At 51.9% G+C, this 25,539-nt stretch overlaps 1 protein-coding gene across 1 annotated transcript in view; it reads right to left on the minus strand.

Annotated features, from left to right (window-relative positions):
• Positions 1-25,539, minus strand: part of PLB1 (phospholipase B1) — a 173,436-nt gene that overhangs the window by 26,522 nt on the left and 121,375 nt on the right. Inside the window, exons 29-46 of the mRNA XM_081253804.1 lie at positions 24,662-24,743; positions 21,889-21,993; positions 21,682-21,777; positions 21,377-21,448; positions 20,251-20,289; positions 19,618-19,678; positions 18,716-18,774; positions 17,691-17,764; positions 13,482-13,525; positions 12,884-12,992; positions 11,468-11,519; positions 10,670-10,750; positions 10,052-10,117; positions 8,827-8,927; positions 7,750-7,831; positions 6,974-7,078; positions 5,827-5,922; positions 5,202-5,273 (exon numbers count right to left, since the gene is read on the minus strand). Coding sequence (XP_081109930.1) covers positions 5,202-5,273; positions 5,827-5,922; positions 6,974-7,078; positions 7,750-7,831; positions 8,827-8,927; positions 10,052-10,117; positions 10,670-10,750; positions 11,468-11,519; positions 12,884-12,992; positions 13,482-13,525; positions 17,691-17,764; positions 18,716-18,774; positions 19,618-19,678; positions 20,251-20,289; positions 21,377-21,448; positions 21,682-21,777; positions 21,889-21,993; positions 24,662-24,743 — 1,396 coding nt within the window. The remainder of the gene's footprint in view (positions 1-5,201; positions 5,274-5,826; positions 5,923-6,973; positions 7,079-7,749; positions 7,832-8,826; positions 8,928-10,051; positions 10,118-10,669; positions 10,751-11,467; positions 11,520-12,883; positions 12,993-13,481; positions 13,526-17,690; positions 17,765-18,715; positions 18,775-19,617; positions 19,679-20,250; positions 20,290-21,376; positions 21,449-21,681; positions 21,778-21,888; positions 21,994-24,661; positions 24,744-25,539) is intronic.

Below are 25,539 nucleotides of genomic sequence, written 5' to 3' on the forward strand. Positions count from 1 at the left end.
AAGCTGCTTAAAAAGGAAGAGGAGGAAAGGAAGGGAGAGGAGAGAAGACCACGACTCTGAATGCTTCCAGAAGAGGTGCGTGCCCTTCAGTACCGGCCCTACCACCTCCTCTTGTCCCAGACCTGATCCCGTCCACACAATTGTGTCCCTGCCTGGCACTGCCTCTGAGTTTGCAACGCCTGAATGCCCCCACCTTACAGATGAGGAACGACTGAGGGGCAGAGTGGAGGCGGGACCTGCTCCATGTGGAGAGCAGGCAGTGAGTGCAGAGCCGGGCCCGACCCGTCAAGCCTCCTGACCAGCAGCGGCCTCCTTCCATTCCTCAAGGGGAATTCCTCCTGATCACGGGGATCAGGTCCGAGAAAGACCCTGCTGGTCAGACAGAGGGATGAGGAAGAGAAGGTCTCAGCAGTCACCTTGGAGGATGAAATCTATGTACATAAAAGCCCTCAGCACAGACCTTGGCTCCCTGGGCAGTGCACGTCTCTCCTAACCTCTGAGTCTCGGCATTCCTAGCTGAAACACGATTCAGAGGGGCACTCAGGGCCAAGGGCAGGAAGTGTGCCCTGGACCATCTGCAACACTGCAAGGAGACAGAGCTGACAATGGCACGTCGCCCCGGCTAACGAGGCTTGTCTCTGGCCAATGCTATTCAGTGTCCCCTGAGCTTCACCATCAGACGAGGGCACTCTGGGAGCATCCTATAAATAAATGACCCACCTTTGTAGAGCCCCATGTGTTCAGAGCTCTGTTCTAGGTGCCAGAATGAGGGGAGGATACAGAGGCTTACAACCCAGTCAGGCAGAGAACATGAGAAGCATCAGGCAGCGAAGCGTCAGAGGATAGTGTGTCAAGTGCAGTAGTTGCTGAGGAACAGTTGCAAGATCTGGGAATGTGTGGTCCTCAAAGACGAGACTCACCGGGAGGGGGGTCACTCATTATCGTTCTCTCCCCACTTCACGGGAGCCCCGATTGGGCACAGGGCCTGGGGGCTGGAGCTAGTCTCAGAGTGGCTACCACAGGAAGAACCGGAGGGCAAAGACGCTCCCTGCCCTTCCAGACATGCTTCAAATCAAAGTGGAGCGTCTACTTCATCACATGATCCAACGATAGAGGGAGGGGTCAGAGAGGGGAGACTGAACTAAGGCATCAGGGAGACACTGGAATGCGGTGGGGGGTGAGGCCAGAACAGGAACAATGAGAACAGGTCCAGGACAGGGGCGGACAGGCGGCCTGGGTGCCCTGGGCCTGTTTTACTGCCCGTTGACCGCACTGTGTCTGCATGAGTCAGACTGGGTTAAAGGCCTGGCGCTGAGCAGAGGGAAGAGGGAGCCCATTAGTCTGCTGGCTCTCCTAGGCTAGGTTGATACCACCAGTAAGTAGAAAGCTAAGCCTGTTGAAGGCCAGCACAAGGAAATGTTCTCCTAGTCAGAGCTGTGCAAAGATGGTGTGGCCTGCCGGTGGGCACAGCCCGGACAGCCACCTGATGTGAGTCAGCCACATGAGTCAGTGGCTTCGGGAAAAGGTCATGTTTATCTTGGCAGCGTTACTAGGTGTAAAGTTCCGTGAAGGAGAGCTGGTTTTCTTCTGTTCTGTGCTGCTCGGACCAAACCAGGTGTGTACTGTCAGGGCCGGGCACCAACTTCAGGGCGGGGGCCACGTTCCAAGGAGACATACCTACTACGTGAGGCAGGGTTTGGGACACTCGTCTGCGATAAATAATCGAGGAAACTGAGGAGAAGACCAAGGGGAGGGTGGTAGTGGTAGAAGAGAGGAGGACTTAACAGTAGCACATGGAACACCCTCTGACACTTCTGGCCCATCGCATCCCATCCTCCCATATTATTATCCCATCCCCCCACCCCATCCCATCCTCCCATCCTATCCCATACCATCATCCCATCCCAAACGTGACCTACTAGGCTGATTTTACAACCTGTCAACAGGTAGCCACTTGGCTGTTAGAAAAGCACTGCCTTGAGAGTGTAGAAGTTTAAGTAGAGGCCATAGCCTCTAGTTGCCTTGGGAGGGATGCGGGAGAATAATTCAATTATTATATGAGAGATTGGGGTCCACAGGACTCCAAGGCCCTCTGCACTGAGATCCTAAGGTTATAAAATTCTCTGTTGCTCTATGATGGGAAGCATCAGGTGACCTTTAACCCACAAAGTGATGAGGACCTGAACTGGGGTGGTGGCAGTGGGAACGGAAAGGGTGCCAGCGGGAAAAGCACTAGGCAGAATCCTATCAGAGAGCGTGCCTGACGTTTCACACCTGCAGAACTGTGACAGCCACAACAATATGGACAGAAATAGGAAGTCCTATGGATCAGAGAGTTTGCGAAGACAACTATTTCGTTCCTATTTGGACGTTGTTACTCAAACATTATTTTTTGAACGAATATGTTGAGTTTGAGATGATGAGGAGGTCAGGGCAGGAATGGAAGATTTAGAAGTCCAAAGCCTTCAAAAGATCATAGACCCCATATGTAATTCAAACTAGAAACACTGCTAAACAATTAAGTAAGTATAAGGGAATCCAACAAACCTCAGCTTTTTCTCAAGATGAAAGACTGGATGAAATATCATTTGAAATTACTTCAGTTTGTCTCTCCGTGTTTCCCCCTGGTTCCCCCATTTTGTGGGTACCCTGATCATATATTTAATCTGCCTTCTGGGTAAGCTTACACCATAGAGGGCAACCAAGGGGAAAGATCTCTTAAGGGTTAGAAATAGAGCTCAAGTTTGGGGAAAAAAGTAAGAAATGACGACGCAGGTTGGGGGATCCTAGGCAAAGAAATTTAATGGGAAACCCTGGAAATGGACAGATCTCAGAGTGAGGGGACCTAAAGAAAGAGAAAAGAGAATAGGGCTGAGACATGGAAGTTGGAGAATGTCCACATTTTCCATGCTGGGAGAAAGGAAGGAGGGTCATTAAAAGAGATGAGGGGGGTGGGTAGACACTAGAAAAACAGAACAATCCAGGTGGTTTTACATCCACAAATGCAAGGAGGAAGAAATTCACGGAGGAGGTGGCTAACTCTGACAAACGCTTCTAGAGAGGGCAGGAAAAATAAGACCTGAAAAAGGACTCCGCTCATCTTTGCCTGATTTCTTCAAAGCTTGAGGAGGAGCCACAGCCAGCTGCCCTGGGTTAGGGAAGGAGGGGGCAGAGGCCATGAAGGCAGGACGGGGACAACACAGTCCACGGAGCAACTGGTCAAAAGTTGGCCGTAAAATCCTGTGCGCAACCTTAAAGTCTAACAGAAATCCATGGAACACTGTTAAGTGCCCGGCCTGGCTGGGCAGAATGCACTTGCAGTTGATTGGGGCTGGGGGAGGAGCAGGCAGGAAGCTGAGAGAGCTCCCCATGCTTGCGTCCGTCCCTGCCCCCTCCTCCCTGCTGGGTCCTGCCTGTTGCCTCTATGTTTAGACTCAGCTAGGATTAAAATATGTGCTGCCTGGCCCCTGTCAGCTCACACTGAGTTGCCGGTGGACTTTTATATAGCTCCAAGGCACATGGGAGGGAGCAGATGGGACCTGAGGAATGCAGAATTCTACGTTGCCTGGTGCGGTGAAGTTGGGCTGGCCAACAGAGGGATCCTTTTTGGAATGTGCTCTGGGGTTGCCTGGCAACCGCTTCTCCCAGGCTGGGCTTCTACAGTTCCAGGAGGCTGGATTTGCTCTCCTCTGCTCACCAGTGGCTCAGTCAGGTTCTGTCCAGGAGGAGAAGCGGAGCCCCATGTGGCTTGAGATTCTGGGTGAAGCAGCAGCCTTTTGGGGCTCCTTGCCTGGTCTGGGACTTTGAAGCCTATGGTGACAGGGCTGTACCTGCCCCAGTGCCTAGGCTCCAACCTGGTACTTAACAGATATTTGTGAGGAGGAGAGCAAATGACGGCTCCCTGGAATGGGTTGTTATTACTTTTACTGTTTAATGGAAGGGGAATTGGCAGATTGGAGAGGGTTTTCCATGGCTGATGTTCAGTATGGCCATATGGGTTGTTAAAATATTGAAATACTTACCCCCGTATGGCTTACAGCCACTGCTCTGAGTCCCCGAATGTCCCCACTACCCAGGTTGCCTGGCCCCTCCCCCAGAACCCACTGTACATGGGTCTAGCAATTACAGGGTTTACACCTGGCACAGAAGGGCCCTCTCGGACCTTGCCCACATTGCACTGATTATTACACCTTTTGACCATCTCCTTTGCTCCAAGCCCTGGACCCAGCATCTGAGCCCTCTGCTACCACTGCCTTCACTCCTGCATCCCTTCTCCCCACCCTCCCGATGAAGCTGATGGTACACAAGGCTGAGCCTGGGCCTGAGACTGGGGTGGGGAAGGCAGCAGACAGGGAGGGGTATACCAGGCAGGGCTGCGCACTGTCTCTGGAGCCCTGGCAGACACACGGGGGAGCTGCAGGTCCTCTCCCTGCTCAGCTGGGAGGGTGGGAGAGGGTGAAGCAGCCCGACCCAGGTGGGAAACCCAGCCTCCCAGACTGGGCCAGGCTCTCCTGCTTTTGTTCCCTCTGAGGGCTCTCTGGCCTCAGCCTTATTTGGTTAAAGAGCCATAAGACAGGGGCTCGAAGAGGGGGTTGAAGGCAATGGGCACATGTACCTGCCCCACCCCTGGGCCTGAAATCAGGTTTAACAACCACTTATATCTTCCTCCTTAAAAGGAGCCCAGCCAGCCTCACCCCAGTCACGGCAAGGCCGGGCCTGCTTGCCCCTCCCCCACCCAGCTCCAGGGCTCTCCTCTCTGACCCTCTCCCTGCCGGACATTCCCGATCCAGGGTCGAGGACCACTAACCACAGCTTCTGAGCCCAGCTGGCTTCTTGCTAGGCCTCCAACCTGCAGCCAGACCTTCCCAACTGCCCCACGTACCGCTGCTGAAATGAGTGGTCTTGCCACCTTCTGGCTTATTAACGCCACTTCTCAAGAAGCCCCATCCGTCACCCTGCTCGTCTCCCTCTGCTGGGCCCAGGCCTCCTCTCCCACCTGCCTCTCCCACAGACACAGGTGCTTCTGTACCCTCTTCTACCCCCTGTGTTCCCCTCCACTTCCCTCCATCCTCCGAAGTCCATCCTCTCCCAGTCAGGGGGCAAGATGGGCAAAGGGGAAGCTGTGGTGCGGGGTGAAGGGGATGGGTGGGGTCTGAGCTCTGGGTTTCTGGCGAGCAGCACAGCAGGCCCTCCCTCATTACCTGAGCAGGGCAGGGGAGGGGTATATCTGCCGTCAGGTCCAGGGTATCCGTTTTCTTTCCTAGTGGTTCAAGCTGATTGAGGAAGAAAAGAGAGACATGCGTGTACTAATTTGTTTCCACTGAAGTGAACATTCCCTGGCAGGGCATCCTGCAGTGGGGGAAGCTCAGAATTTGATTTCAGGGGGTCTGGCTTCTACTCCTCGCACTGCCAGTTGCCAGCTGTGGGATATTGGGCAAGTTTCTTAGCTTCTGTAGGATTCAGCTTCCTCATAAACTCCTAAGACTTTTCTTGCAGGGCTGTTGAGAAGCTTAAATGAGATAACATGGCTTAAACTGCCTAGAACAGCTGCTGACACATAGAAAATATTGAATAAACGTGAGGGTTCTGCCTTGCATTCATGTAAAGAGTCCCGCACCGCAGTTCAAAGCCCATAAGAGGGGAGGCAGTTGATCCTGGAATCGTAAGGACTCCGTATTTTCAGTTCTATACAGACTTCCACAGATGCGCTGGCCACAGCTCCTCTGTATCTTGCTTGCAAAGGGAGGCCAGGAACAAGCTCCATTCTAGGGGGGCTTTGCTCTAGACTAGAACCCCAGAGAACCAGGGACATCCCACTTATTTTACCATGTTGACCCAAAGGGCTCTGGAGAGCTGGGAGTGGAATTTCTGATTTGGATGGAGGCAGTCTGGGGCGAAGAAAGACACATCTGGGCGCCCATCCTGAAGGAGAGAAACAGACGTCCTTAAGATCCCATTGGTGCAGAGGGTGGATAGTGGGCCACAGCTGGTGGGCCTGACCCCTGGGGTTGACCTCTCAAGGCCCTCCTCCCCTGAGGGCGCTCCCAGCCTGTGGCTTCCTAAGGCCTTGCTCACCTCGAGAGGGAGATCAGAGCAGTCCCACAGATCAACAGCCTTGAGTGACCCCAAACTCCTAATCTGCTTTCTAGTCCCACAATTCCCCTTATTTAATTAAAAAAGTGCTATATGTATTTTTAGGCACATGTATGTAACCCATGCCATGGTTGAGGGAATGAGATCCTAGCCCCTGAGGAAGTCTTGGTCAGCCAGCTGGGAAAAGCTACTTCCCAGCCCTTGGCCAGCTGGTCCCAGTGACCTTGGTGGGGAGAAGAGGCCAAGCCTTGGGGCAGGCCTGGGCAAAGCCTAGGTGCTCAAAGCTTCATCCGGCTTCCCTCCAGGTAGGCCAGGCCCTTGGGATGGAGGCTCAGGTAGAGAGAACTGAGTCCCCACCCTGGTCCATTCACAGAGCTCTTCTGCTCAGAGTGGAGGTGTCAAGTGGAGAGCAGAGCCAGGGGCGGAAACGGTACCCTCCGTCATAACTGCAGTGTTGGCTGTGGGGCAGAAAGTAACTAGTCTGGAATTGGACATGTTCAAGTCTCACCTCTGTGCCTTATTTTCCTGTATGATTTTAGGGAAGATACTTCAAGTCTCTGAGCCTCTGTTATGTGGGGATGATAAAACTCACCTCAAAAGGCAGTTGTGAAGATTTGATGCATGGTGCGCACAGTGCCTGGCACATAGTAGGTGCTCAGTAAAATGGAGGCTGTGGTGAGTAGTAATGAGAACATCTCACGTGGGGCTGCCTCTGGGGATGCAGCTCTGATGTTCGGGGAAGCTGTACCCACCAGACCAGCAGCTGGAGAGCTGCCCGGGTCCGCCCCGTTTATTCTCACTCTCACGGCAGCACTTGGCATTTCTGCCTTGAATTTTCTCCTCCCTTTGGCAGCCCTGTCAGGGAGGGCAGGGAGCCTACCGCCAGGATGGGGAGCTGGATGTTGTAGAAGAAGGGCTGCAGCACCACAGAGAAGTCCTCCCGCGTGTCGTAGCGACCTGACTCCACCAGCTCACGCATGCTGCTCTGGGGACACACACATGGGTGCCTTCCGCACGGGCCCTGGGGCTCCAGGTGCCCATTAGGGCAGGGGTGGGGGTGGGTGGGTAGTGTCTCTGTCCCCGTCTCCCTCAACAGGTGGGCTGACTCAGTTCTTCCCTTGAGAACACAGACACACCTGATGGTAAATCTCTTTCCAGAGTATTGGATATGGGTTGTGCCACCTTGTGGTTTTGGTTTTAAGTGGACTGCAAGTTCTGAAGGGCCAGGCAGGAAGTCCCACAAGGAACAGAAAAACCTAGGGAGAGTCTCCAGAGGGGCCCCAGGCTTGGGACTTGCAACCTCCCATTCGTGCGTGGCCTGCCTGTCGGGGAGGTGGGAGGTTGGGGGGACAGTTGGGCCTCCATGGTGCAGTGGAGGGAAAGGTAGTCCGATGGGGCACCTAGGGCTGCCACCCTCTTCAGGCCAAGTGTCAGGGTTGAGCCACCAAGGACAGCTCAGCCATGAGGACTCTGCCACCTGGGTTCCTTTGGGATGACTCCAACTGGGTTGCCTGAGACACCTCAGCCAGGAAGTGGCCTGGAGGGCGATGTTACCCCTCAAAGCCTGAACAGCTCTTCCCTTCCCCATGTGCCTCCCCCGGGGGGCTCTGGACTGGCGTGTTCATCGGGGGGGAGGAGAGACTTTCTTGGTCTTACCTGGTAGGCTCGGGTGACGGCCTCCAGCCTGGCCAGCTCTTGGGAGCTCTCCCGTGGGGTCAGAACGCAGTTACACAAAATGCTGCACAGAGAGGGGGAGGCAGGGGGACCCAGAGCAGAAGCTTAGGTCAGAGACTGACTCTGCTGCGTGGGGTGGGGTGAGGCGCTCACCGGAGCCCTGGCTTAGGGGGCTTTACCGGGCATGCTCAGGGCAGGTTTCAGGCCTGACAGGGGAATGGACAAAGTCCCAAGGGTGTATGGATGGGCACCCTCTCACGTTAACAGAGTACAAGTGTTGGACCACAGGCCCTGGGCCTGCAGCAAATTACGCTGAACACGTGAATTTAGACAATGAAAAGCCCATGTTCAGCGTTTAGAAATAAAGTTCAAGTGCATGCTCTGGCACTGGAGCTGGTATTTCGGGGCCTCTGATGCTCATGCCTCAGACACCTCCTGAGTTCACACTAGTGCCCCATTGTGTCCCTTTTTGTTTTGTTATGGATTATTTCACACCCATAAAATACACTTAATGTTAAAAAAAGATATCTCTAGAGCACTCAGAGTAGTACCTGGTGCACAGCAAAATTTTAAAAAGTATTTGTTAAATGACTATATGGATATATAATGTAGGAAGAATAATAAAACACACACCTTGCACCTCTCACAAAGCTTAAGAAACAAAAAACACTCCCAGCTGGAAGTTCCCTGTGTCCTTCCCCAATTTGCTTCTTCCCCACAAAGGTAAGTGAATCTTGGGGACCATTCCCTTGCTTTCTGTTACACTTCCACCACCTGTGGACACATCCCTATATCTTGCTCCTTCTCACAGGCTGGGCTGCACCGTCTCTGAGAACTAGTGTTTGCCCCAGCCCTAATCTCTTCCCTGTGGCTTCCCCGTATCCCAGAGGTTCTCGCTGGCACCCTGAGGCTGGTAAGCGGGGGCCCTGGCTCCAGCTTCCCGGAAGGAGGTGGTCCTGGCACAGACCCCTTTACAGACTTGCACACATGGACGGACCAAGTCACAGAGACCCCGAGGAGTCCCCACCACATGAGCCAGACCAGCAAGCACCCGCCTACCTGGCCTGCTGCACCGGGCACTTATCGGGGTTCCCCAGGAACACGTGCCGCATGATGCGGGGGCTCATGAAGTCCACGAGGTTGACCAGCACCCGGGGTACCTACGGGAGAGGCTTCAGATGAGAAAGGGGCTGAGGGGCTTCTTTCACAAGCTGCCTTAGGGCCCCAAGAAGTGGGACCTGGCTCCGGAGTCCCTGAGTTTGGTTCTGGGAGGTGTCGACACTAGGTGACCACCTAGGGCCCTGCAGGCTGTGCCACCCACGTTGGCAGCAGCGTGAATGGGCCTCCTAGAGTGGGACAACATGGCAGATCCGAGTCTAAATGCTGAGGGCTCAGCTCGTTCAGCCATCGGTTAGTGAACCCAAATCTGTTAGCTTTCTTTTTTAAAATTTGTTATTCTTTTTTTATCTTTAAAAAAAATTATTTGTTTATTTTTGGCTGAGTTGGGTCTTCATTGCTGCGCGTGGGTTTTCTCTAGTTGCGGCAAGCGGGGGTTACTCTTTGTTGCGGTGCGCAGGCTTCTCATTGTGGTGGCTTCTCTTGTTGCGGAGCACGGGTTCTAGGTGCGCGGGCTTCAGTAGTTGTGGCACGTGGGCTCAGTAGTTCTGGTGCATGGGCTTAGCTGCTCCGCGGCATGTGGGATCTTCCCAGCCCAGGGCTTGAACCTGTGTCTCCCACACTGGCAGGTGGATTCTTAACCATTGCACCACCAGGAAAGCCCCAAATCCGTTAGCTTTCAATTTGGTGAGGTAGGTGCCCGTTTGCCAGGACATTAGCCCTTGACTGTCTCCTTCCAGACCGACCTGGGCTAACTCTGCTGAGCAGGCCCAGAGTCTTGGCAACCCATAGAAGCATCTGGTAGTCAGAGCTCCCCCTCCTGGGCAGCTGGAAAGGCTTGTCCATGCCAGGGGGTGGGGAGACCAGAGAGGGGCCTACTGTAGACACCGCCTGCCACTCAGAGAGCCGTGCCCAGCCTGGGAGCCGCCCAGCTGCCTCCACCAGGGAATGTCCCAGGTAGAGGTGGGGGGACTGCCTTCCCTTCTTCAAGCCTGAGACCCTCGGGGCTGATTCCAAATAGAATGAGGCTTCCTTGGGGGGAAGCCCCAAACTCTGGAAAGGGCAGGAGCCCACGTCCTTGTCTGTCTCCTTCAGGGGAGGGGGCATTTCACCCTCTTCCCCCCAACACGCTTGAGCTGTGTCCAGCTTGTGGGAGCCCGCCACTCACCTCTCTGTGCAGGATGTCCAGGGCATTTCGGAGATGTTCAAAAAAGTTGGCTGCAGAATACAGATTCTGGGAAGAGACAGGATGGAGAGAGGAGCTGGTTAGGGGGAGAGGGCAGTCTCCCCACCCGGCGCCAGCCCCAAGGCTTCGTTCTCCCTTGGCATCCAACTGTGACCAGTTCGTCATGTCAGAATCTGAGATGAACAGTTGGCTACTCGCTGTTGCCAAAGATGGGCCAGACAGAAGACTGGAACCTTCAGCCAGAGCTTCAGGTCAGGAGCAGAATGTGTCTAGTACCTCTTTCATGGGCTTGGGCTTTACTGCTTCTTCTTTTTCTGAATTCTCAGGAGTTGTAAGAAACGGGAATAGAAGCACTGTATATCTGTCACTTGCTGCCTCATGCCAGCTGGGACATAGGGGTGGAGCCAGAAACGCGAGGGTTTGGGGGGCAAGAAGTGTGTGTGTGCACGTGTGTGAATTGCGTGGTGTGCGCACACACACACACACACAGGTGTAGGTGGACAATCCTAGGGTTGATTCTAGGGACTGTTCTCAGATAGGATCTCCAAGGCTTACGGGTCAAATCAAGGGCGATGAGTAGGCCTGGCCTGCCCCCATTACCGAATCCGTGCAGTAGTCACATAAGTCACTGCCTCCGATCAACACCGTGATGACCTTCCAGTCCTCGTGGAAATTTACTCTCTATACAGAGGGAGGAAAATGCCTGATGATTTCCAACAAACAAAAACACCACAGCCCTAGGCAATCCATTCAACCCTCTAAAACTTCCTTGCCCTCTTGAAAGAACAGCATCAGAATCTCAGAGCTTACAGAACTTCAGAGGTTTGTTTAGAGACCACAGATTCTCAGCATCAGGAGAGATTTTCAAGGTCATTGTGATCAGCAACAAACCTCCCCCCAGCTGACGTAATCTCCAGAGGGCCTTCTACAGGGGCTGCCCTACTGCTGCTTGAATGCCTCTAGTGACGGGGCTCACTGGTTTCGTGGCAGACAATTCCATTTGGGGACTTTAGTGGGTCAGAAAGTTAGTGTTTAAAAATAACCATAGGGCTTCGTTGGTGACAGAGTGGTTAAGAATCCGCCTGCCAGTGCAGGGGACACAGGTTCGAGCCCTGGTCCAGGAAGATCCCACATGCTGCGGAGCAATGAAGCCCTCGCGCCACAACTACTGAGCCTGCACTCTAGAGCCCGCGAGCCACAACTACTGAAGCCCACATGCCTAGAGCCTGTGCTCTGCAACAAGATAAGCCACCGCCATGAGAATCCCATGCACCGCAGAAAGAGTAGCCCCCGCTCACCCCAACTAGAGAAAGTAGGCGCGCAGCAACGAAGACCCGAAGCAGCCAAAAAGAAAAAAGAAGAAAAAGCAATGGAAAAGTAACCATAAATCTGACTCACATGGTCATCTTTCATCTTCTGTATCAGAGTCTGGACTTGGCTTGCAAGTTCCCTGAGGAGGAGAGGAAATCAGTCCTGTTGAGGAACAGCGCCCAGACCTTTCATCCTAAAGGGCCTGAACTGGAGGTTTCTATGGCATTAACCCCTCCCCGCCCCACCATGAGCTGGCAGAGACCCTGAGGCTCAGGACAAGAAGCTACTGGCCTCTCTGGAGAGTTCTTACAACAAATAAGCATTCGCAAAGCCAGTCGTGTGTTTGTCCTAAAGCAAAAGTCAAGGGTACTGACAATTATATTTGTTACACATGGTCTCCTTTCTAGGACTCCACATGCAAAGGGTCTTTAAGGATTCCATGCTAGGAAACCGTTCATCTCCTTTGAAGGACTGGTGTAGATTCTGAAATGAGATCTAGGAAAGTTTTGGCATGCTTCCTCTTTTTACCCTGGCTGCCAGGAAGCTGAGAGTTTGATGCTTAGGCACAAGAATCGTAAAAAGGCTCATATACTGACACAGTCGCTTCTTCCCCTCCTCCCCCCACCAGAGGCTGTAATTTTTCTCTCTTATGTATATGCTGTGTCATTTTTGGTAAACTTCGCTAAATGTTTCTTTTAGAAGAGGTGGGGGAATAAATATACACCATACAAACACCTGGGTTTAGAATTCATGGAAAGACTAGACCTCAGGCATCCCCAGCTCCTCACTAGTTTAGGTCCCTGTTACAGTGTGAGATGGATCCACAGAATGGCGATCTCCTGGCACCTGGTGGTGGGTCCATCTGTCCCCAGCCATTTCTACTACTAAGAAGGGTCTTCCCAGGCTGGGAAAGGAGCAAGGAGACCCAGGTGGCTGAGGCTTCTGGGAGCAGGGTGAGGGGCCTCCTTGGACGATCAGCCTGGGAGGCTGAGCAGTTGGCTCCAGCTGCCTCTGGCTTCTCAGCTGCACTTCCTGTAGCTCCATAGCAGGAGCAGGGACAGGACATGACTTATTGCCCCTCTAAGTAGCCTCTAAGGCTGGAGATTCTGGCTTGCCCATCCATTTGGTTGGTACTCCCTGATCTTTTGGGGGAATTGCCACTTGTGAGGTGCTGTAGAGAGTACCATTATGCCATGGTAAGTTTTAAAAATTGGCTAAGGTGGGTCAGTTAGTTGAATGATTAGACCGTGCTGCACAGGAAAGCAAGGCCAGGAGTTCAGGCTCTAGGAGCATGGCCTCTGTCCAAGATCCAGCCCTCCAGCCTCCCTGTGGCCTTGGTCACGGGGCAGCCACAGAAGAGAGTGGCCAAGAGCTTCTCAAATCATTGTTGCAAATGGATAAATGTCCCCTTGGCACTCAGAGGTCAGAATTACAACCTTAAAGGGGACTACATGCCTCCCACTTCCTACCCGACAGGCCCCCTCCCCTCCCCAAATGCCATACTTAGCCTTTGTTCCAGGAACAGCCTGATTGAGGAAGGCATTTGTGTCACTGGCATTGCCTGTGCCTACAGCATAGCCTGTGAGATTTCCGTTAAACTTCCGAAGGATATCTGGAAGGGGAAGGGTGCACAGGACACAGAGGGATTAGGATGGAAGGCAGAGTGTGCTCCTGAGAGGAGTTGGGGCCTCAGACGACTTGATGACAGGCTGGGCCAAGACAACAAGAGCCTCTCAGCTTTTCTTTTCTTTCTTTCTTTTTTTATAGTTTACAGTGCAGCAAATACTCACTGTCCCATTTGACTATCTCCACACCCTCTGGGCCAGTTGAGGAGATCTGAGGCTCAGAATGTTTAGTAACTTGGCCCAGGTCACCTGGCCAGCACACAGAAGGGTCAGGGCTCGAACCCAGGTCTCCAGAATCCAAACACAGAGTTTATTCCATCCCCTTCAGCCACCTGTCCACAGGCCTCTCCTCTCATTTCAATGACAGTCCATAAGGAAGATGTTATTCCCTCCTTTCTTAGCTGAGAGGCACTTTCAGGAAGCCTGGGGGTCAGATGGACCCAGAGGACAACCTCAAGCCACTGGTGGTTACTTACTCGGTAAGGTGGTCACCTTCTCCAGGTAGCTGTCCCCTCCTGAACTGTAGAGAGTGAACAAAGCCAATGAGAGAGATTGAATCAATACACAGGCTTTACAAAAAAGTGCCCCCAGCTTTTAACAATGCCCATGCCATCAGTACCTGTCAGATGTGCCAGAGACATCTCTTTGTGTTTGAGGGATTCTGAGAATATTTGAATTCCCCGAAGAGTTGGTTCCCCCAAATTCAGGATTTGAAGTTGAAAGAGGGCTGCTTCTTTTCTTCAGCAAATCAGGAGGGAGCGCACTTAGCTGAGTATATACTATGAGCTCAGCCATGAACCAGATGCACTACGTTATCTCACATCTCCAAACAAGCTTGTGATGAAGATGAACTATCTCCATTTTACAGAGTAGGAAGCTGAGGCACACAGGGGTTAATCAACTTTCTAAAGGAAACTAAAAACCATAAAGGTAACTAAAAACCAGCTTGTGCTGGAAACCTTTAGAAAATGGATAAGCTCTTCTTTGCCCAGTGGTCAGGTAAATTCCACTGGAAGGTTTGGGGGATGGCCTCTCACTGCCTTCCAATGCCGGATCTAATTTCATCTCATCTCATCTAGTTTTATGGCCCTCAATCTAACTTCAAGAGACACAACGTTTCATTGCTTTTCATGCATTTAAATTGAATACATGGGGGAGGCAAGGAGAAAAGTATTTCTATTTGAAAAAAGTCCAATGTTCAGATGTATTGTATTTACTGTTATTTTTCTTCTGTGCCTCCTTCTTTCTTCCCTCCTCAGTCCCAGCATATTATCCCAGGCCAAGAGATTTTGAGAACACAGTGTTAGCATTCAGCCCACCAGTATAACCTTCCAAAGGACAGGCCATGAATCAAAGTCTTGGTTGTTCTTCATTCAAGGGAAGGCTTGGAATGAAGTTGACTGTTTCACACTATGGTGGTCAGGGGCTTAAGTCAAAGGTTCAAGAACCTCAAGTGGTGGAGAGAAAAAGAAGCCAGGTAGGCCCTACCTTTCTATCTCACTCAGGAATCTCCCTCCTACCTCCATCCAATGTCTGAACTTAACTTGGCCTTTGGTTGGGCATTTTTTTTTAAGCTTCTGATCCTTTCCCAACTCTGTATGAAGCTACTACTTTAGCTGCTTCCTGATCCTTCCTTCCTTTGGACTAAAAGCACTTAATCAGAACACGTTTCACTTGGCAGGAAACTACAAAGCCATATACCTCCTCCAATCACTGTGTTCTAACTCTGCCCCCTTTTCTCCTTCAGTCAACATATAAACACAGAGATATATGTAAACGCACACACATCAAGTACATTCTATTGTAATTTCTTGTCTAAAACTATCTTTGTTCTAAAACAAGTGAGGTAGCTGATCAAGACCCATAGGCCACAGAAATCTCTCTGAGCCCGTTTCCAGGAGAAAAGAGAGAATTATACAAATAAATATGGAGGAACAAAAATATGAAAGCCCTCGTTCTGATCAGAACTGTGTGAAACATGAAAGAAAACAGACCCATATGAAACAGCTAGTTTACACGAGACCCTTCAGATTAATGTAATTTGTATGACACCATGAGCTCAAAGGCTGGGCTTTGTTCCCTAGTCACCCGTAGTGTGCAGAGAGATGCAGAGAAGATGCTTGATAACATCTACTGGAGGAGTTTCAATAACATGAGACTGATCTCCTAATTAATAAGACAAAGAAATGCATTTTTTGATCAATATTATTTTGGTCCTTTGAATGAGTCCAATCGAGCAAACATTTCAGTTGGAAAGGCAATTTTCTAAAGACCTCTGGGCCTACCACACTGTTAAGCTACCCAGAGCTGGGGCCTTTCACTGCTGTGTGATTCTTACAGGTCAAGGGGCCTTGGAAATATTCACAGCCAAACCTCTTCTTGCAGGCCCTGCTCACAGCCGCCCACCTACCAAAAATTCTTCTCCCCCGTCTGACTCCGTGAGGTCCACTCTCTCCACTTTGTTTCCTTGGAGGAAGAGGATCGATTTGCATTCTTAATTTACCTATAATCAATTAATTGCCTTATATTTCCTATCCAGAAATTTTAATGGCTTCAGAAAATTGCTTTTTCTCAGATCAGTCTACTGCATGGACATTTCCCAGGGGACGCTAATAGGTATTTACAAAGAAAGAGTTATGAACAAAGAAAGAGTTCTGGGGTTAAGGGAAACACTGGATTCAACAGACACAATTTAAACAGAGTTCTTCAACGTAGGGCGGCTTCTCAGAGCCTTTAGTATGCTAACATGCATGTGAATTCCCCCGAGGAAGGATATAGTAGGAAATATTTTCCCCAAAAGAAAAGATGGGGGCTAGTGTTCTATGGAACACACTTTGAGAAACCCTAGTCTACACACTTTATCAAGTGTCAAACTGTCTCTCAGACTCTGACCAAAAGCTCCTATCTTTAACGCACATGGGACTTGGGGCAGGTCTTTGAAACATTTAGAATAAAGGGTTTAAAGGAACAGCAGCCACTGAGCACTCAAGGCCTTGGAATTGGAACCAGAAGATTGAAACATCAGGCCTTACTGGACCTCACTCATAGGAAGAAACAAAGAGCAATGACTGAATTTTTCCACAGCTGCAGAGAGAACCTTTAGCAGAAGATTGTCTCTGTCGGAATCCCAGGAATCCGTGCAGTTGAACCGTTTGTGAAGTTGGGCAGATCACCCCACTCCCCTGACTGCACCAGGTGTAGCTTGCCTGTCATCTGCGGGCTGGCTTGTCCGCTTTATTTTCTGTTTTCCCACACTAGGATGTGAGGCCACTGCCTTCTTTAGCTCAGACTAAGTAAAGCTGCCACCACCTCATGCTTTTTCGACTGTAATAAGCTCTGCTTTCCTGCTCTCCCTCTGGCTTTTCTTTCCGCTGCAGCCTCAGTAAAGCCTGGGGCCCAGTGGCCAGGAGGCAACCTCCACTCTGTCCCTCGGCAGCCCGGTAGAGACCCCCCACCTGGCAGGGGGTGTGTGGGACCTCGGGAGCTGCGAGGTCTTTAGCGCAGCTCTAGGCGGGGTGATGTCCTCATGCTACGACGCCCTGGATCCTGTCTGTGGGTGGCTCCTGGCTGAGTGAGGATGCCTTTCTCTCACCCGGGAAAAACTCTCTCTGGCACTGTCCTCAGGGCTGGCCAGAGAACTGTCACGGTCCTCGTCGTGCCCACTCCGTTCCCTCTCCCTTTCTCAGAAGAAACCTTTCATCTGAACCTCTCGGAAGGAGAGGGAGGGGGCCGGCACTGGGCTGTCCTGCCTCTCATCAGCGCTCTGCCCTCCTGTGGCAGGCCGTGTTCTAGTGGTTTTGAATCCTGAGCTAATCGCCAATGACTGTGAAGGGTTCATAAACAAGAACTTTATTAGGAAAGAAAGAAACTCTCGAATACCCACCTCCAACCACTTTCCTGACTCGTCTTAAGCTTTCTTACTTGCTGCCTGGAATGCCCTTTCTCGCCTACCAAATTGCTAATCTGTCAAGGCATAACTGGCTACCACCTTCTCTGGGAAGCCCTCCTATCCCAACTGGCAGGGTTGGGTATTCCCTCTTCTATAGTCCTGTGGCACTCAGGCATCTTTTATTTTTAAATAACACTTGTCAACTGAGCATAAGCATTTGCTTGTGCTTCCCATATATTCCTCCCACCCACCCGCCTCCACCATACAGGCACACGGGAGGGGCTCAGCAACGCCTATTGGTTGTGATTTTTGTCTTGTTGTTTCTGCCTGAAGTGGGTGCTGCGTTTTGGAGTTTTCTGTACAGATGTGTGCATATACATAAAGGCAGAGGTGTGGCTACAGAAGATGAATAAGCAACATGAATTGATACATACGGACAGTAAACAAGAGACATGGGAGAATCTACGTGTGCACATATACATGCAAATGGGCAGGTGAAGACTCAGAGATTTGGTGCTTTCTGGTGCATTTCATGTTGGATTTGTTGACCCAGAAGTCTGATAAGTACCCTGATTTCCTCTTTCTGCACAATTAAAAGAAAAGGGTTATTAGCAGTAAAATATCCTCTCTACTCACCAAATTGTTACATTTGGCAGAAATATATAGGTTTTCCTTCTGAAAGCCCCCTCCAGACCTGGTCCTTGCTCTTTGGTATTTATGCATTTACAGGAGACAAATCCCCGGCCGATCTCTGCGGGTGAGCATGGGGTGGGAGGGGGTCATGGGTTAACATTACCTGTATGACAGCCCCCGGTACTGAGTAGTGACATCAGATAGGTCATTCGGTTTGGAGCCAATCCCATTGCCAGCCTTTGAAAACATATCAAAATCCACAGGAAAATCAGCAACTCAGAGAAAAGGGAGGCTGTGTATGTGCAGGGCTTCCCAAGGTGTTCTCCGCGCACGCAACATAGCGTGAGCAGAACGCTGCCCTGGGGGCCAGAACACCCGGGCTTGCTGCTTCCCCGGCTGCGTGCCTTCCTCGAATCTCAGCTGCCTCCTTACAGAGCTGAGGCCATGCCCTGCTTATCTCACAGGATTGTTTTGATGACCAAATTGGATCATAGCTGCAAAAACAGTTCTGAAGCCTCTAAAGTGCTTTACAAATGTGAGACACTTATAATATTATTAGCAGCATTCTGCTCCTAAGTTCTTTACATACGTGAAGAAAGAGTGCATGGATTGAGTGGGCCCCAGTGGACAGATTTCTCATACACTTCACATTTCTCCTCTTCTCCTCTGGGACATTCTGTAAGACAATCTCATGGCCTTAGCTGTGCTGCCAGAAAGTGCTGTTTGGGGATGGTACAATGGCCCTATTTCTTGGAACTTAAGAGCAGAGCTTTTGCCACAGCTATGGAGCCTTTTCTGCTTTGGGGCAGAGGCAAAGAGGAAACGGATGTGAAGGTTGGAGCTGCTCGTAAAGTATAATCCAAAGGGAAAAGAGCACCCACATTAGGTTTAGGAGATTTTTTGAGTCAAAATGACATATTTTTGCAGTGGTTCAAAAGGTGACGTTAGTTGTTCAAAACCTCTACTGCCTGAGACAATTCAGTTCGCTCCTGAAAAAGAGTCCCCCTCGCACACCTGATTGAGAAAGTGGCTGCAAAATCAAACCACTGCCCTGCACTCAGACTGACAGAGTCAGGAAGGAGGGGTGGGATAATGCAGAGGCCAGGAGCACAGGCCCTGGGGTCAGGAGGACAGGGACCTGGAGCTGACACAGCCACCCCCAGCCACGTGGGGCCCACGTGTCCTTACAGTCAGAGAATCCCCCAGAGTGGCCACAACTTGGATGTCTGCAGGTCTCAGGGTGTGCACTGGAAAGACAAACAGACACACCTGAGTCTGTGCAAAGGAAGCTGCAGTCAGAGTCCAGTGCTTCCTGCTTTAAGCAAGACCAGAAACATGACCGCGCATGTGTGTTCGGCTATGCAGGACTGAGCGTCCATGGCGCCATAGAGGCGGAGCTTAGATGAAAACAGTTTCCCCATCAGAGGCACAATAAACGATCCTGGGCCTATGGGAAGGGAGAGGTGCTGAGAGACAGGGGGAGGAGGAAAGGGGATGCTAGGGCACAGTGGGATCCCAGCACTTTGGTGCCAGCAGTCACGTGGGACACCAGCTGTGACCTGAGTGCACGACCAAATGGGCGCTGGCCCATCCGAGATGCGGTGCAGAGCCCGACGCACGGCCCATTTAGAGCTGGGTTCCGGATTTCCACCAAGAATCTGAGGAATAATCATGTTGGGTCTTTCCCTGCCCCCAAGTCTCTTCCGAAGACTCCAGAGAACTTTCCAGGCCTACGGCAGGCAGCAGCAGTGACTGCAGAACCTGGGGCCGCAGGGCAACCCGCAGAGCTGGCTCCCTCTGGGGCCTTCCTGGGCACCACACGCCCCGCCTCCGGGCCCGGGTGAGGTCACACCCCAGGCTGGGCCACTGAGGGCAGCGCTCCTGTGGCTACTCCACACGTGCTCCTGATGGCGGGCTGAATCAGGAGGACCCTGGCCGCCTTGGGTCCTGCTGGGTCAGACTTCACTACAGAAGAGAGGGACAAAGCAGGGACTCATCCCAGGTGACCGGCCAGACAGGAAGCAAGCCCCGGCCATAAGTGAGTTCTCGTGGAGGGGCCCTGGGTTCTGCCGTGCCACAGGGGGCCTTACCTGAGGTGGGCCGCGAGGCAGAAGGGGCTCTGTCACTGCACAGCAGCTGGCTCCCGTGATCCTAGGGGTGTAGAATGAATCCCAGAATCTCAGGGTTGCCAGGGGCCAGAGAGGCTGGCTTGGCATCAGATTCACCAGAGAGCTTTAACAAACACAGATCCCTGGGCCCTACCCTGGGGACCGCCTAGCAGGACATCTGAAGAAGGCTCCCTGGGTGATTCTGAGAATCTGGCTGGGCTCCATCTGCTAACCTAGATCAGAACCCCCACACACACACATGGCCCCCACCATCCAGTGCAAAAATCAGGGCATCAACAAAACAAGCCAGCCCACCGCATGCCAGCCCTGCTTCTGCAGCAGTTTTACGAGGGGGATGGTTCTCTTGACTTATGTCTGGAGAGGCTGAGAGTTGACTGGCCGGCCCCCTATCTGTGCTGTTATCAACGGCTCCTGCTCTGCCCTCCCCGCTGTCTGAAGGTGTAGGTGGATGGACTTCACAGAAGAATGTGAATCCCCCCGACGGCCCATCGGGAACCCCTGCCCACATTCCCACCCCGCCTTGCAGGGCTGGTCCCAGCTCGGGGGCCACCCACCGCATTGGTGGCTGAGCTGAAAGGAAGCAACAGCGGATACCTGCACAGCGTTCTTGTAGGTGCTCAGAAATGGCCAAACCTGTGAGGGGAAGGGGGGTGGTGAGCCACCGCAGCAAGCTGACTTGCTTCTTGCTCTGCTCTGGTGCGCAGAAGCCCTTTCCACATTCCCAAGCCCCCTGCCACCAGGCTGACCGCTGGGCTCCCTCCCAGGATGTACCCGGCCGTCTCTGCAAACCTCTTGAACAACCGGAATAAATCCTGCATGGCTCCCAGGAATGAGCACCTCTGCTCTTTGCCTCCCGCCCAGCTGGCTGAGGTGGCTGGGTCACCTCTCTTTCCCCACGCTGCCCCTTCCCAGCAGAGCCCCACTTTCTGCTAATACAAGCACAAGTCCCCTACTCGCAGGCCCCCTTCCCACCCCGTGCCACTCCCGCCCTGCAGCAGCCTGGGCACCTCCCGCCCAGACAAGAAAAGCCAGGCACTTTGAGGTCCTGCCCCCTGCAAGCCCCAGCACAGCGGGTTCCCGTCCCGGGCCTGGGACCCCTCTGGGAACCTAGGGGAACTGACAGAGGTGAGGGAGCAGCCGCAAAGGTCCAAGAATCTTTCTGATCGTTTGTGAATGAACGCGGAGCTCTGCTTTGCCTTTCTGGTGAATGTCTGCTTTCTTAGCTCTGGCTTCCAATGGACCTCCCACCCCCGAACCCCACCTCCATCCTAGAAGATACTCTTCTAGGTCTCAGCCCCTCACCCTTTCCATCCTACCATGGGGACAGGGGCTCTGTGGAGATGGGGTATCCTCTATCCCTTTCTGCCCTTGAGGTCCTCCCCACCCCTGGCCTTCAAAATGAGATCTGGATGGTCCTGCCATGTCCCTCTGCCCAGCTGGAAAGAGCCGTGTGCAGACTTAGGCCAGGGCTCGCTGGGACATGGAGAGACAGAGGCGAGCTCTAGGGTCTCCCGGCCACTGGCTGTCACCCTTCACGGTCCAATCAGATGGGGCACTGTGGATGGCTAACGGGAGTCTGGAATGGGTGGGTGGGTGAACAGAGCTGGGGGTGGGGGTGAGAACCTGGGATGGAAGGAACTGAGAAACGTTAATGAGAGACTGAAAGGCTGGGAAACAGGCTTTGGGTAGACCCCTGGCAAGGCTGCGCTCTTCACTGTACCTGGTCTGGACATGGGATATTGATCTTGTCTTCAAACTTATGCCTTCTTGTCTTCTGGCCGACAGGTTCCAGCTAAACCAAGAAGCAGGAGGATGCAGAGTGAGAAAGAGGTGGCGAGAATGGAAAAGTCAGGATGCAGGTGAGGCTGGAGAAGGGCGGGAGGGACGGAGGACATGGCGTTTATCGTCGTCGCCGTGCAGGGGATCACACAGCCTGAGTGATGGGCCTCTGAAGTCCTCCGACAGTTTCCTGGAATCTTTTTCCTATCAGAAGGAGAATAATTTTTCCTACCTCGGTCATCTTACCATGTTTTTCCACAGGGCCCGGGCTGCGCAGGCATGAGCCTTGCTGCTGAAGTGGAAACAGTCAGGAGCGAAGAAAGAGCTGTCAGGCAACCCCTCCTGGTCACAGGACAGAATAGAGGGGCTGGGTTACAGGGACGTCGGATAACACAAATGATGCTCAGAAACAGCTGGCACACCTGTGGCTCCCACTCATCCATGAGGCTTTACCGGGGTCTTTGGCATCTCCACTTTTTCAAAGAACGGCTGCACGACCACTGTAAAATCTTCCCTTGTGTCATATCGCCCACTCTCGACCAGCTGGTGAGTCCCCTCCTGCAGGTGGAAGGGGGGCAGGGGTCAGGAGACGCTCTCTGCGTCTGCCCGGTCTTTTGTGTGAACTCTTTCTCCACTACAGAAGTAAACAGAGTCTGACTTTTGAGTGAAATCAATCTGCAGCAAAATCCCAACTGATCGGGCAGGAGCCAGTTAGTTACTTTTCAGATCAGGCTTTATCTCAACCCCTGCCCCTAACCTCTGCTGCCTTTGCATCTATGTGACCCAGGCTGGGAGAAAAGAAAAATCCAAGTCCATCAGTTTGATCCTCTTTTAAAGCTTCTGATTAAAGACTAGGGTGGAAGTGGGGTGAGTACAAATTTGATTAAATGACTTTTTTGGATAACCCTTACACTTATTTCTGCCCTACCTGTGTTCAGAAAATCAAAGGTGAATCAACAATGACGTTTAATGCCTATTTATATCACTCATGCATGAAGTGAGTGTGAGCACGTGTGCTGCTGTGTGTGCACACTTGAGATTCTCAGATCTGTCTAGGAGGTAACAGAGCTGTTACTTTCATAGCTTCCACCTGGGCTCACTTCCAGAAGGACGAGTCACCCCAGTTCTGGCTCCCACTTCTCCCAGACTCTGCCCTTTCACTGCTTGCTGGGTCTCCATCATTTGGACCAGGACCTTGGCTGGAGGGGAAGTCAGGCTTCCACACCCAGAACATTACAGCAGTCACTTCAGAAGACATCATGATATCAAGAACACCTTCTTTTTCCAGGGTCAGCCAGAAAAAGAGTCCCCATGCTGGGGATACCTCACCTCTGACCTCCTGGGGGGAGTCTCTTCCAGTTACAATCAGAGCCTTGAGGAAGGCAGAAGGTGCAATACCGCTAACTGGTTGTGTGACTTTCAGCAAGATGCTTTCCCTCTCTGGACCTCTATTTCCTCATCTGTAAGTGGAGAATGTTCACCGAGGCCTGGACCATCCCTAAGTCCCTTTCAGGGCTGCTAGTGCCTCCGTGGATCAGCCATAATGGCTCACAGTGGAGCCTTGCACCTCTTGAGAAGTAAAGGAAATAGTGTGGAGAATGCCTAGCACATGGTGGTTATTGACAGCAATGATCATCTCCAAGGAGAAGGATGGAGTGAGAGCTTTAGCCGGAAGTAGAGTCAGAGGATTCAGAGAGAGGGCATGATGGCCTCATGTGGCTGAGCTGTAAGCTTGTCCAGGATGCTAGATCAGGGTCTCCGTGGTAACCAAGATCAGACCTGGGAACAACAGCTGGCCAATCTAGAGAGGTCAGTGAAGGCCATTTTTGTGAATAGTTCTCCTTCTCTTTAGCTGCCCAGCATCTGGACCCACTTCCTATATTAAAAACAAACAAACAAACAAAACTCCACTGTATGAAGACCATCCTGACTTGTACTGCAGAAGGTGAGACACCCAGATGCTGGTTTTCCCAATGCCCCTCACACATGCCCACGGGTCCCCCAGTAGATGCTCCCGCTTCAGGCTTTGGTTTGGAAGCTAGTTATAGAAAGATGGAGGGGCAGCACAGAATCCATTCTGCTGGGAGTGGCAGCTGCATCCAGTCCCTAGAAGAGCAGTGACAGTGGTGTCCATGGTGTCTCCACTGGACTAGTTCCTTGGCCTGATTTTTATTCTTATGGCTTGGCTCCTAGAATTCCAAGACTCGCAATTTCTCATGGCTTGGCCTCTGACCTTAGCTCTTCCAGGTATTCTGCTTAAGTCATACATCTGGATTAATAATAAATAATACATTAACCGGAATTGCATAAGCGCTTGTTGCTTGCACCCAAACCCCACCTGGAAAAGGTTTGCTTTCATGGCCATAACCTCGGCTGCCTTCCCTCTCCTGGTGAGGCATGGACTTCCTCACCTGAGACAGAGGCACCTGCTCACGGCAGAAGGAAGTGCAGCTGGGGAGTCACCCAGAGGGCTGGGGGATGGCCTCAGAGGACGATAAACAGAGGTTCATTCCCCTGAGCCCTGACACTGCTGGCAGATATGGCTGCCTTGAAAGAGGCTGCAGGGAAGGGTTCTGCTCCAAGGAGTCCATGGACTTGAAGGATGGATCCACCCTGGAAGCCGCCTGCAGCCCACTCCAGAAGAGCTGGAAGACTACCATTATTCTCTCGAGTGACTGCATGATTATTGGGGGAAAAACTCAAGAGAGTCAAGGGAGTCAGCTGCTCTGGTCAAAGATTTGATGGAGAAAGGCCTAAAAGGAACAACCCACAGGATGTTGGGAGAGCATCTGCTGACTTTCTTTCTCCCTGTGCACCCCAATAACACCTGTTCCCCCCGGAGGGGAGGGCAGAGGGAAGGCATGTTCTCTCACTGAATCCTCCAGACTCTCTCGGGCGGCAAGAATTCCCCCAACCCCGTCCCCAGGAGTCAGAATCTCACACTCTTTCTCCATGGACAATTGGAAATACTCATTTTCGTGTAAGGCTGGGAACTGAGATTTGGTGACGTGTGTTCAGTGACTCGGCTCCATAACTCGATTCAAATACACTGAACCTGCTGCCTTGCGGCGGGGGGCAGGGGGAGTATTAAAATCTGCAAACTGGTCAGTGGTAACATCACACACAGTCGGGGTCAACATAATCTAAGTGTCTGTTCGTTTTCTAAGCAGAGTGATGAAACCACACAGCAGGTGCTGTGCAGCCTTGGAACCCTTTCCCGGCTTACCTGATACTTCTTATTCACTTCAATGAGGGAGGCAAGTTCTGCTGAGTTATCATCAAACTTCAAGACACAGGGACACAGATTCCTGCAGGCCAAACCAAAGAGATGCCCCATCCACCAGGACCCCTGGCTGAGTGCATGATGCAGAAGTGTTGGCTTGAGATTCAGAATATATTTAACTCGGAGGTACCAGAAACCTGTGCTAACAGGGCCCTAGCTGGCTAACCTGTCAACTGTACCAGATGGAAGTGAAGAAAATTTCCCAGACCTGGATTTGCCCATGAAAATGGAGTAGTTATGTCTTCTGACATCTGCAGGAGTGACTTTTACGGAGCTGCGTTACCTTATGAATGTCTGAGAACCGTGTGGTACAGGTGAGGCATGCCTTCTTTTAAATAATAGTGACAACAATAATAATAATGCTAACACATATTGAATGTTTACTGTGCCAAGAGCTTTATGGGTATTAACTTGGTTAATCCTCTTAGCAATTCTAGAAGATGTATTTTCATTATCCCCATTTTATAGATGAGAAAACTGAGGTTCAGCATGGTTAAGTAGTTTCTCAAGATCACATGGATGCTGAGTGTGGGAGCCAGGACCTGAACTCAAGTCTGCCTGGTCTGAACCTGAGCTCTTAATCCCTAGTTAAGCTGCTTCTGCCCAGTCCGTACCTCTGCCTTGACTAGCCAACTTGCAAATCTGGGCTTTTGGTCCAGGGGGAGGAGGTGATAATAGTGAGGATGGCTCAGTGTAGACTCAGTGCCACCAAGGAAAGCACAGCCACTGAGACAGGACAGCTGAGAGACAGGGAGTGCAGGGCACTGGAGAGGTGGCAGGACAAGGTGACCCTGAGTCTTCCTAACCCCACAGCCAGTGAC

The sequence above is a fragment of the Mesoplodon bidens genome (assembly GCF_964165515.1).
Source record: "Mesoplodon bidens genome assembly, chromosome: 14".
Classification (NCBI taxonomy): Eukaryota; Metazoa; Chordata; class Mammalia; order Artiodactyla; family Ziphiidae; genus Mesoplodon; species Mesoplodon bidens.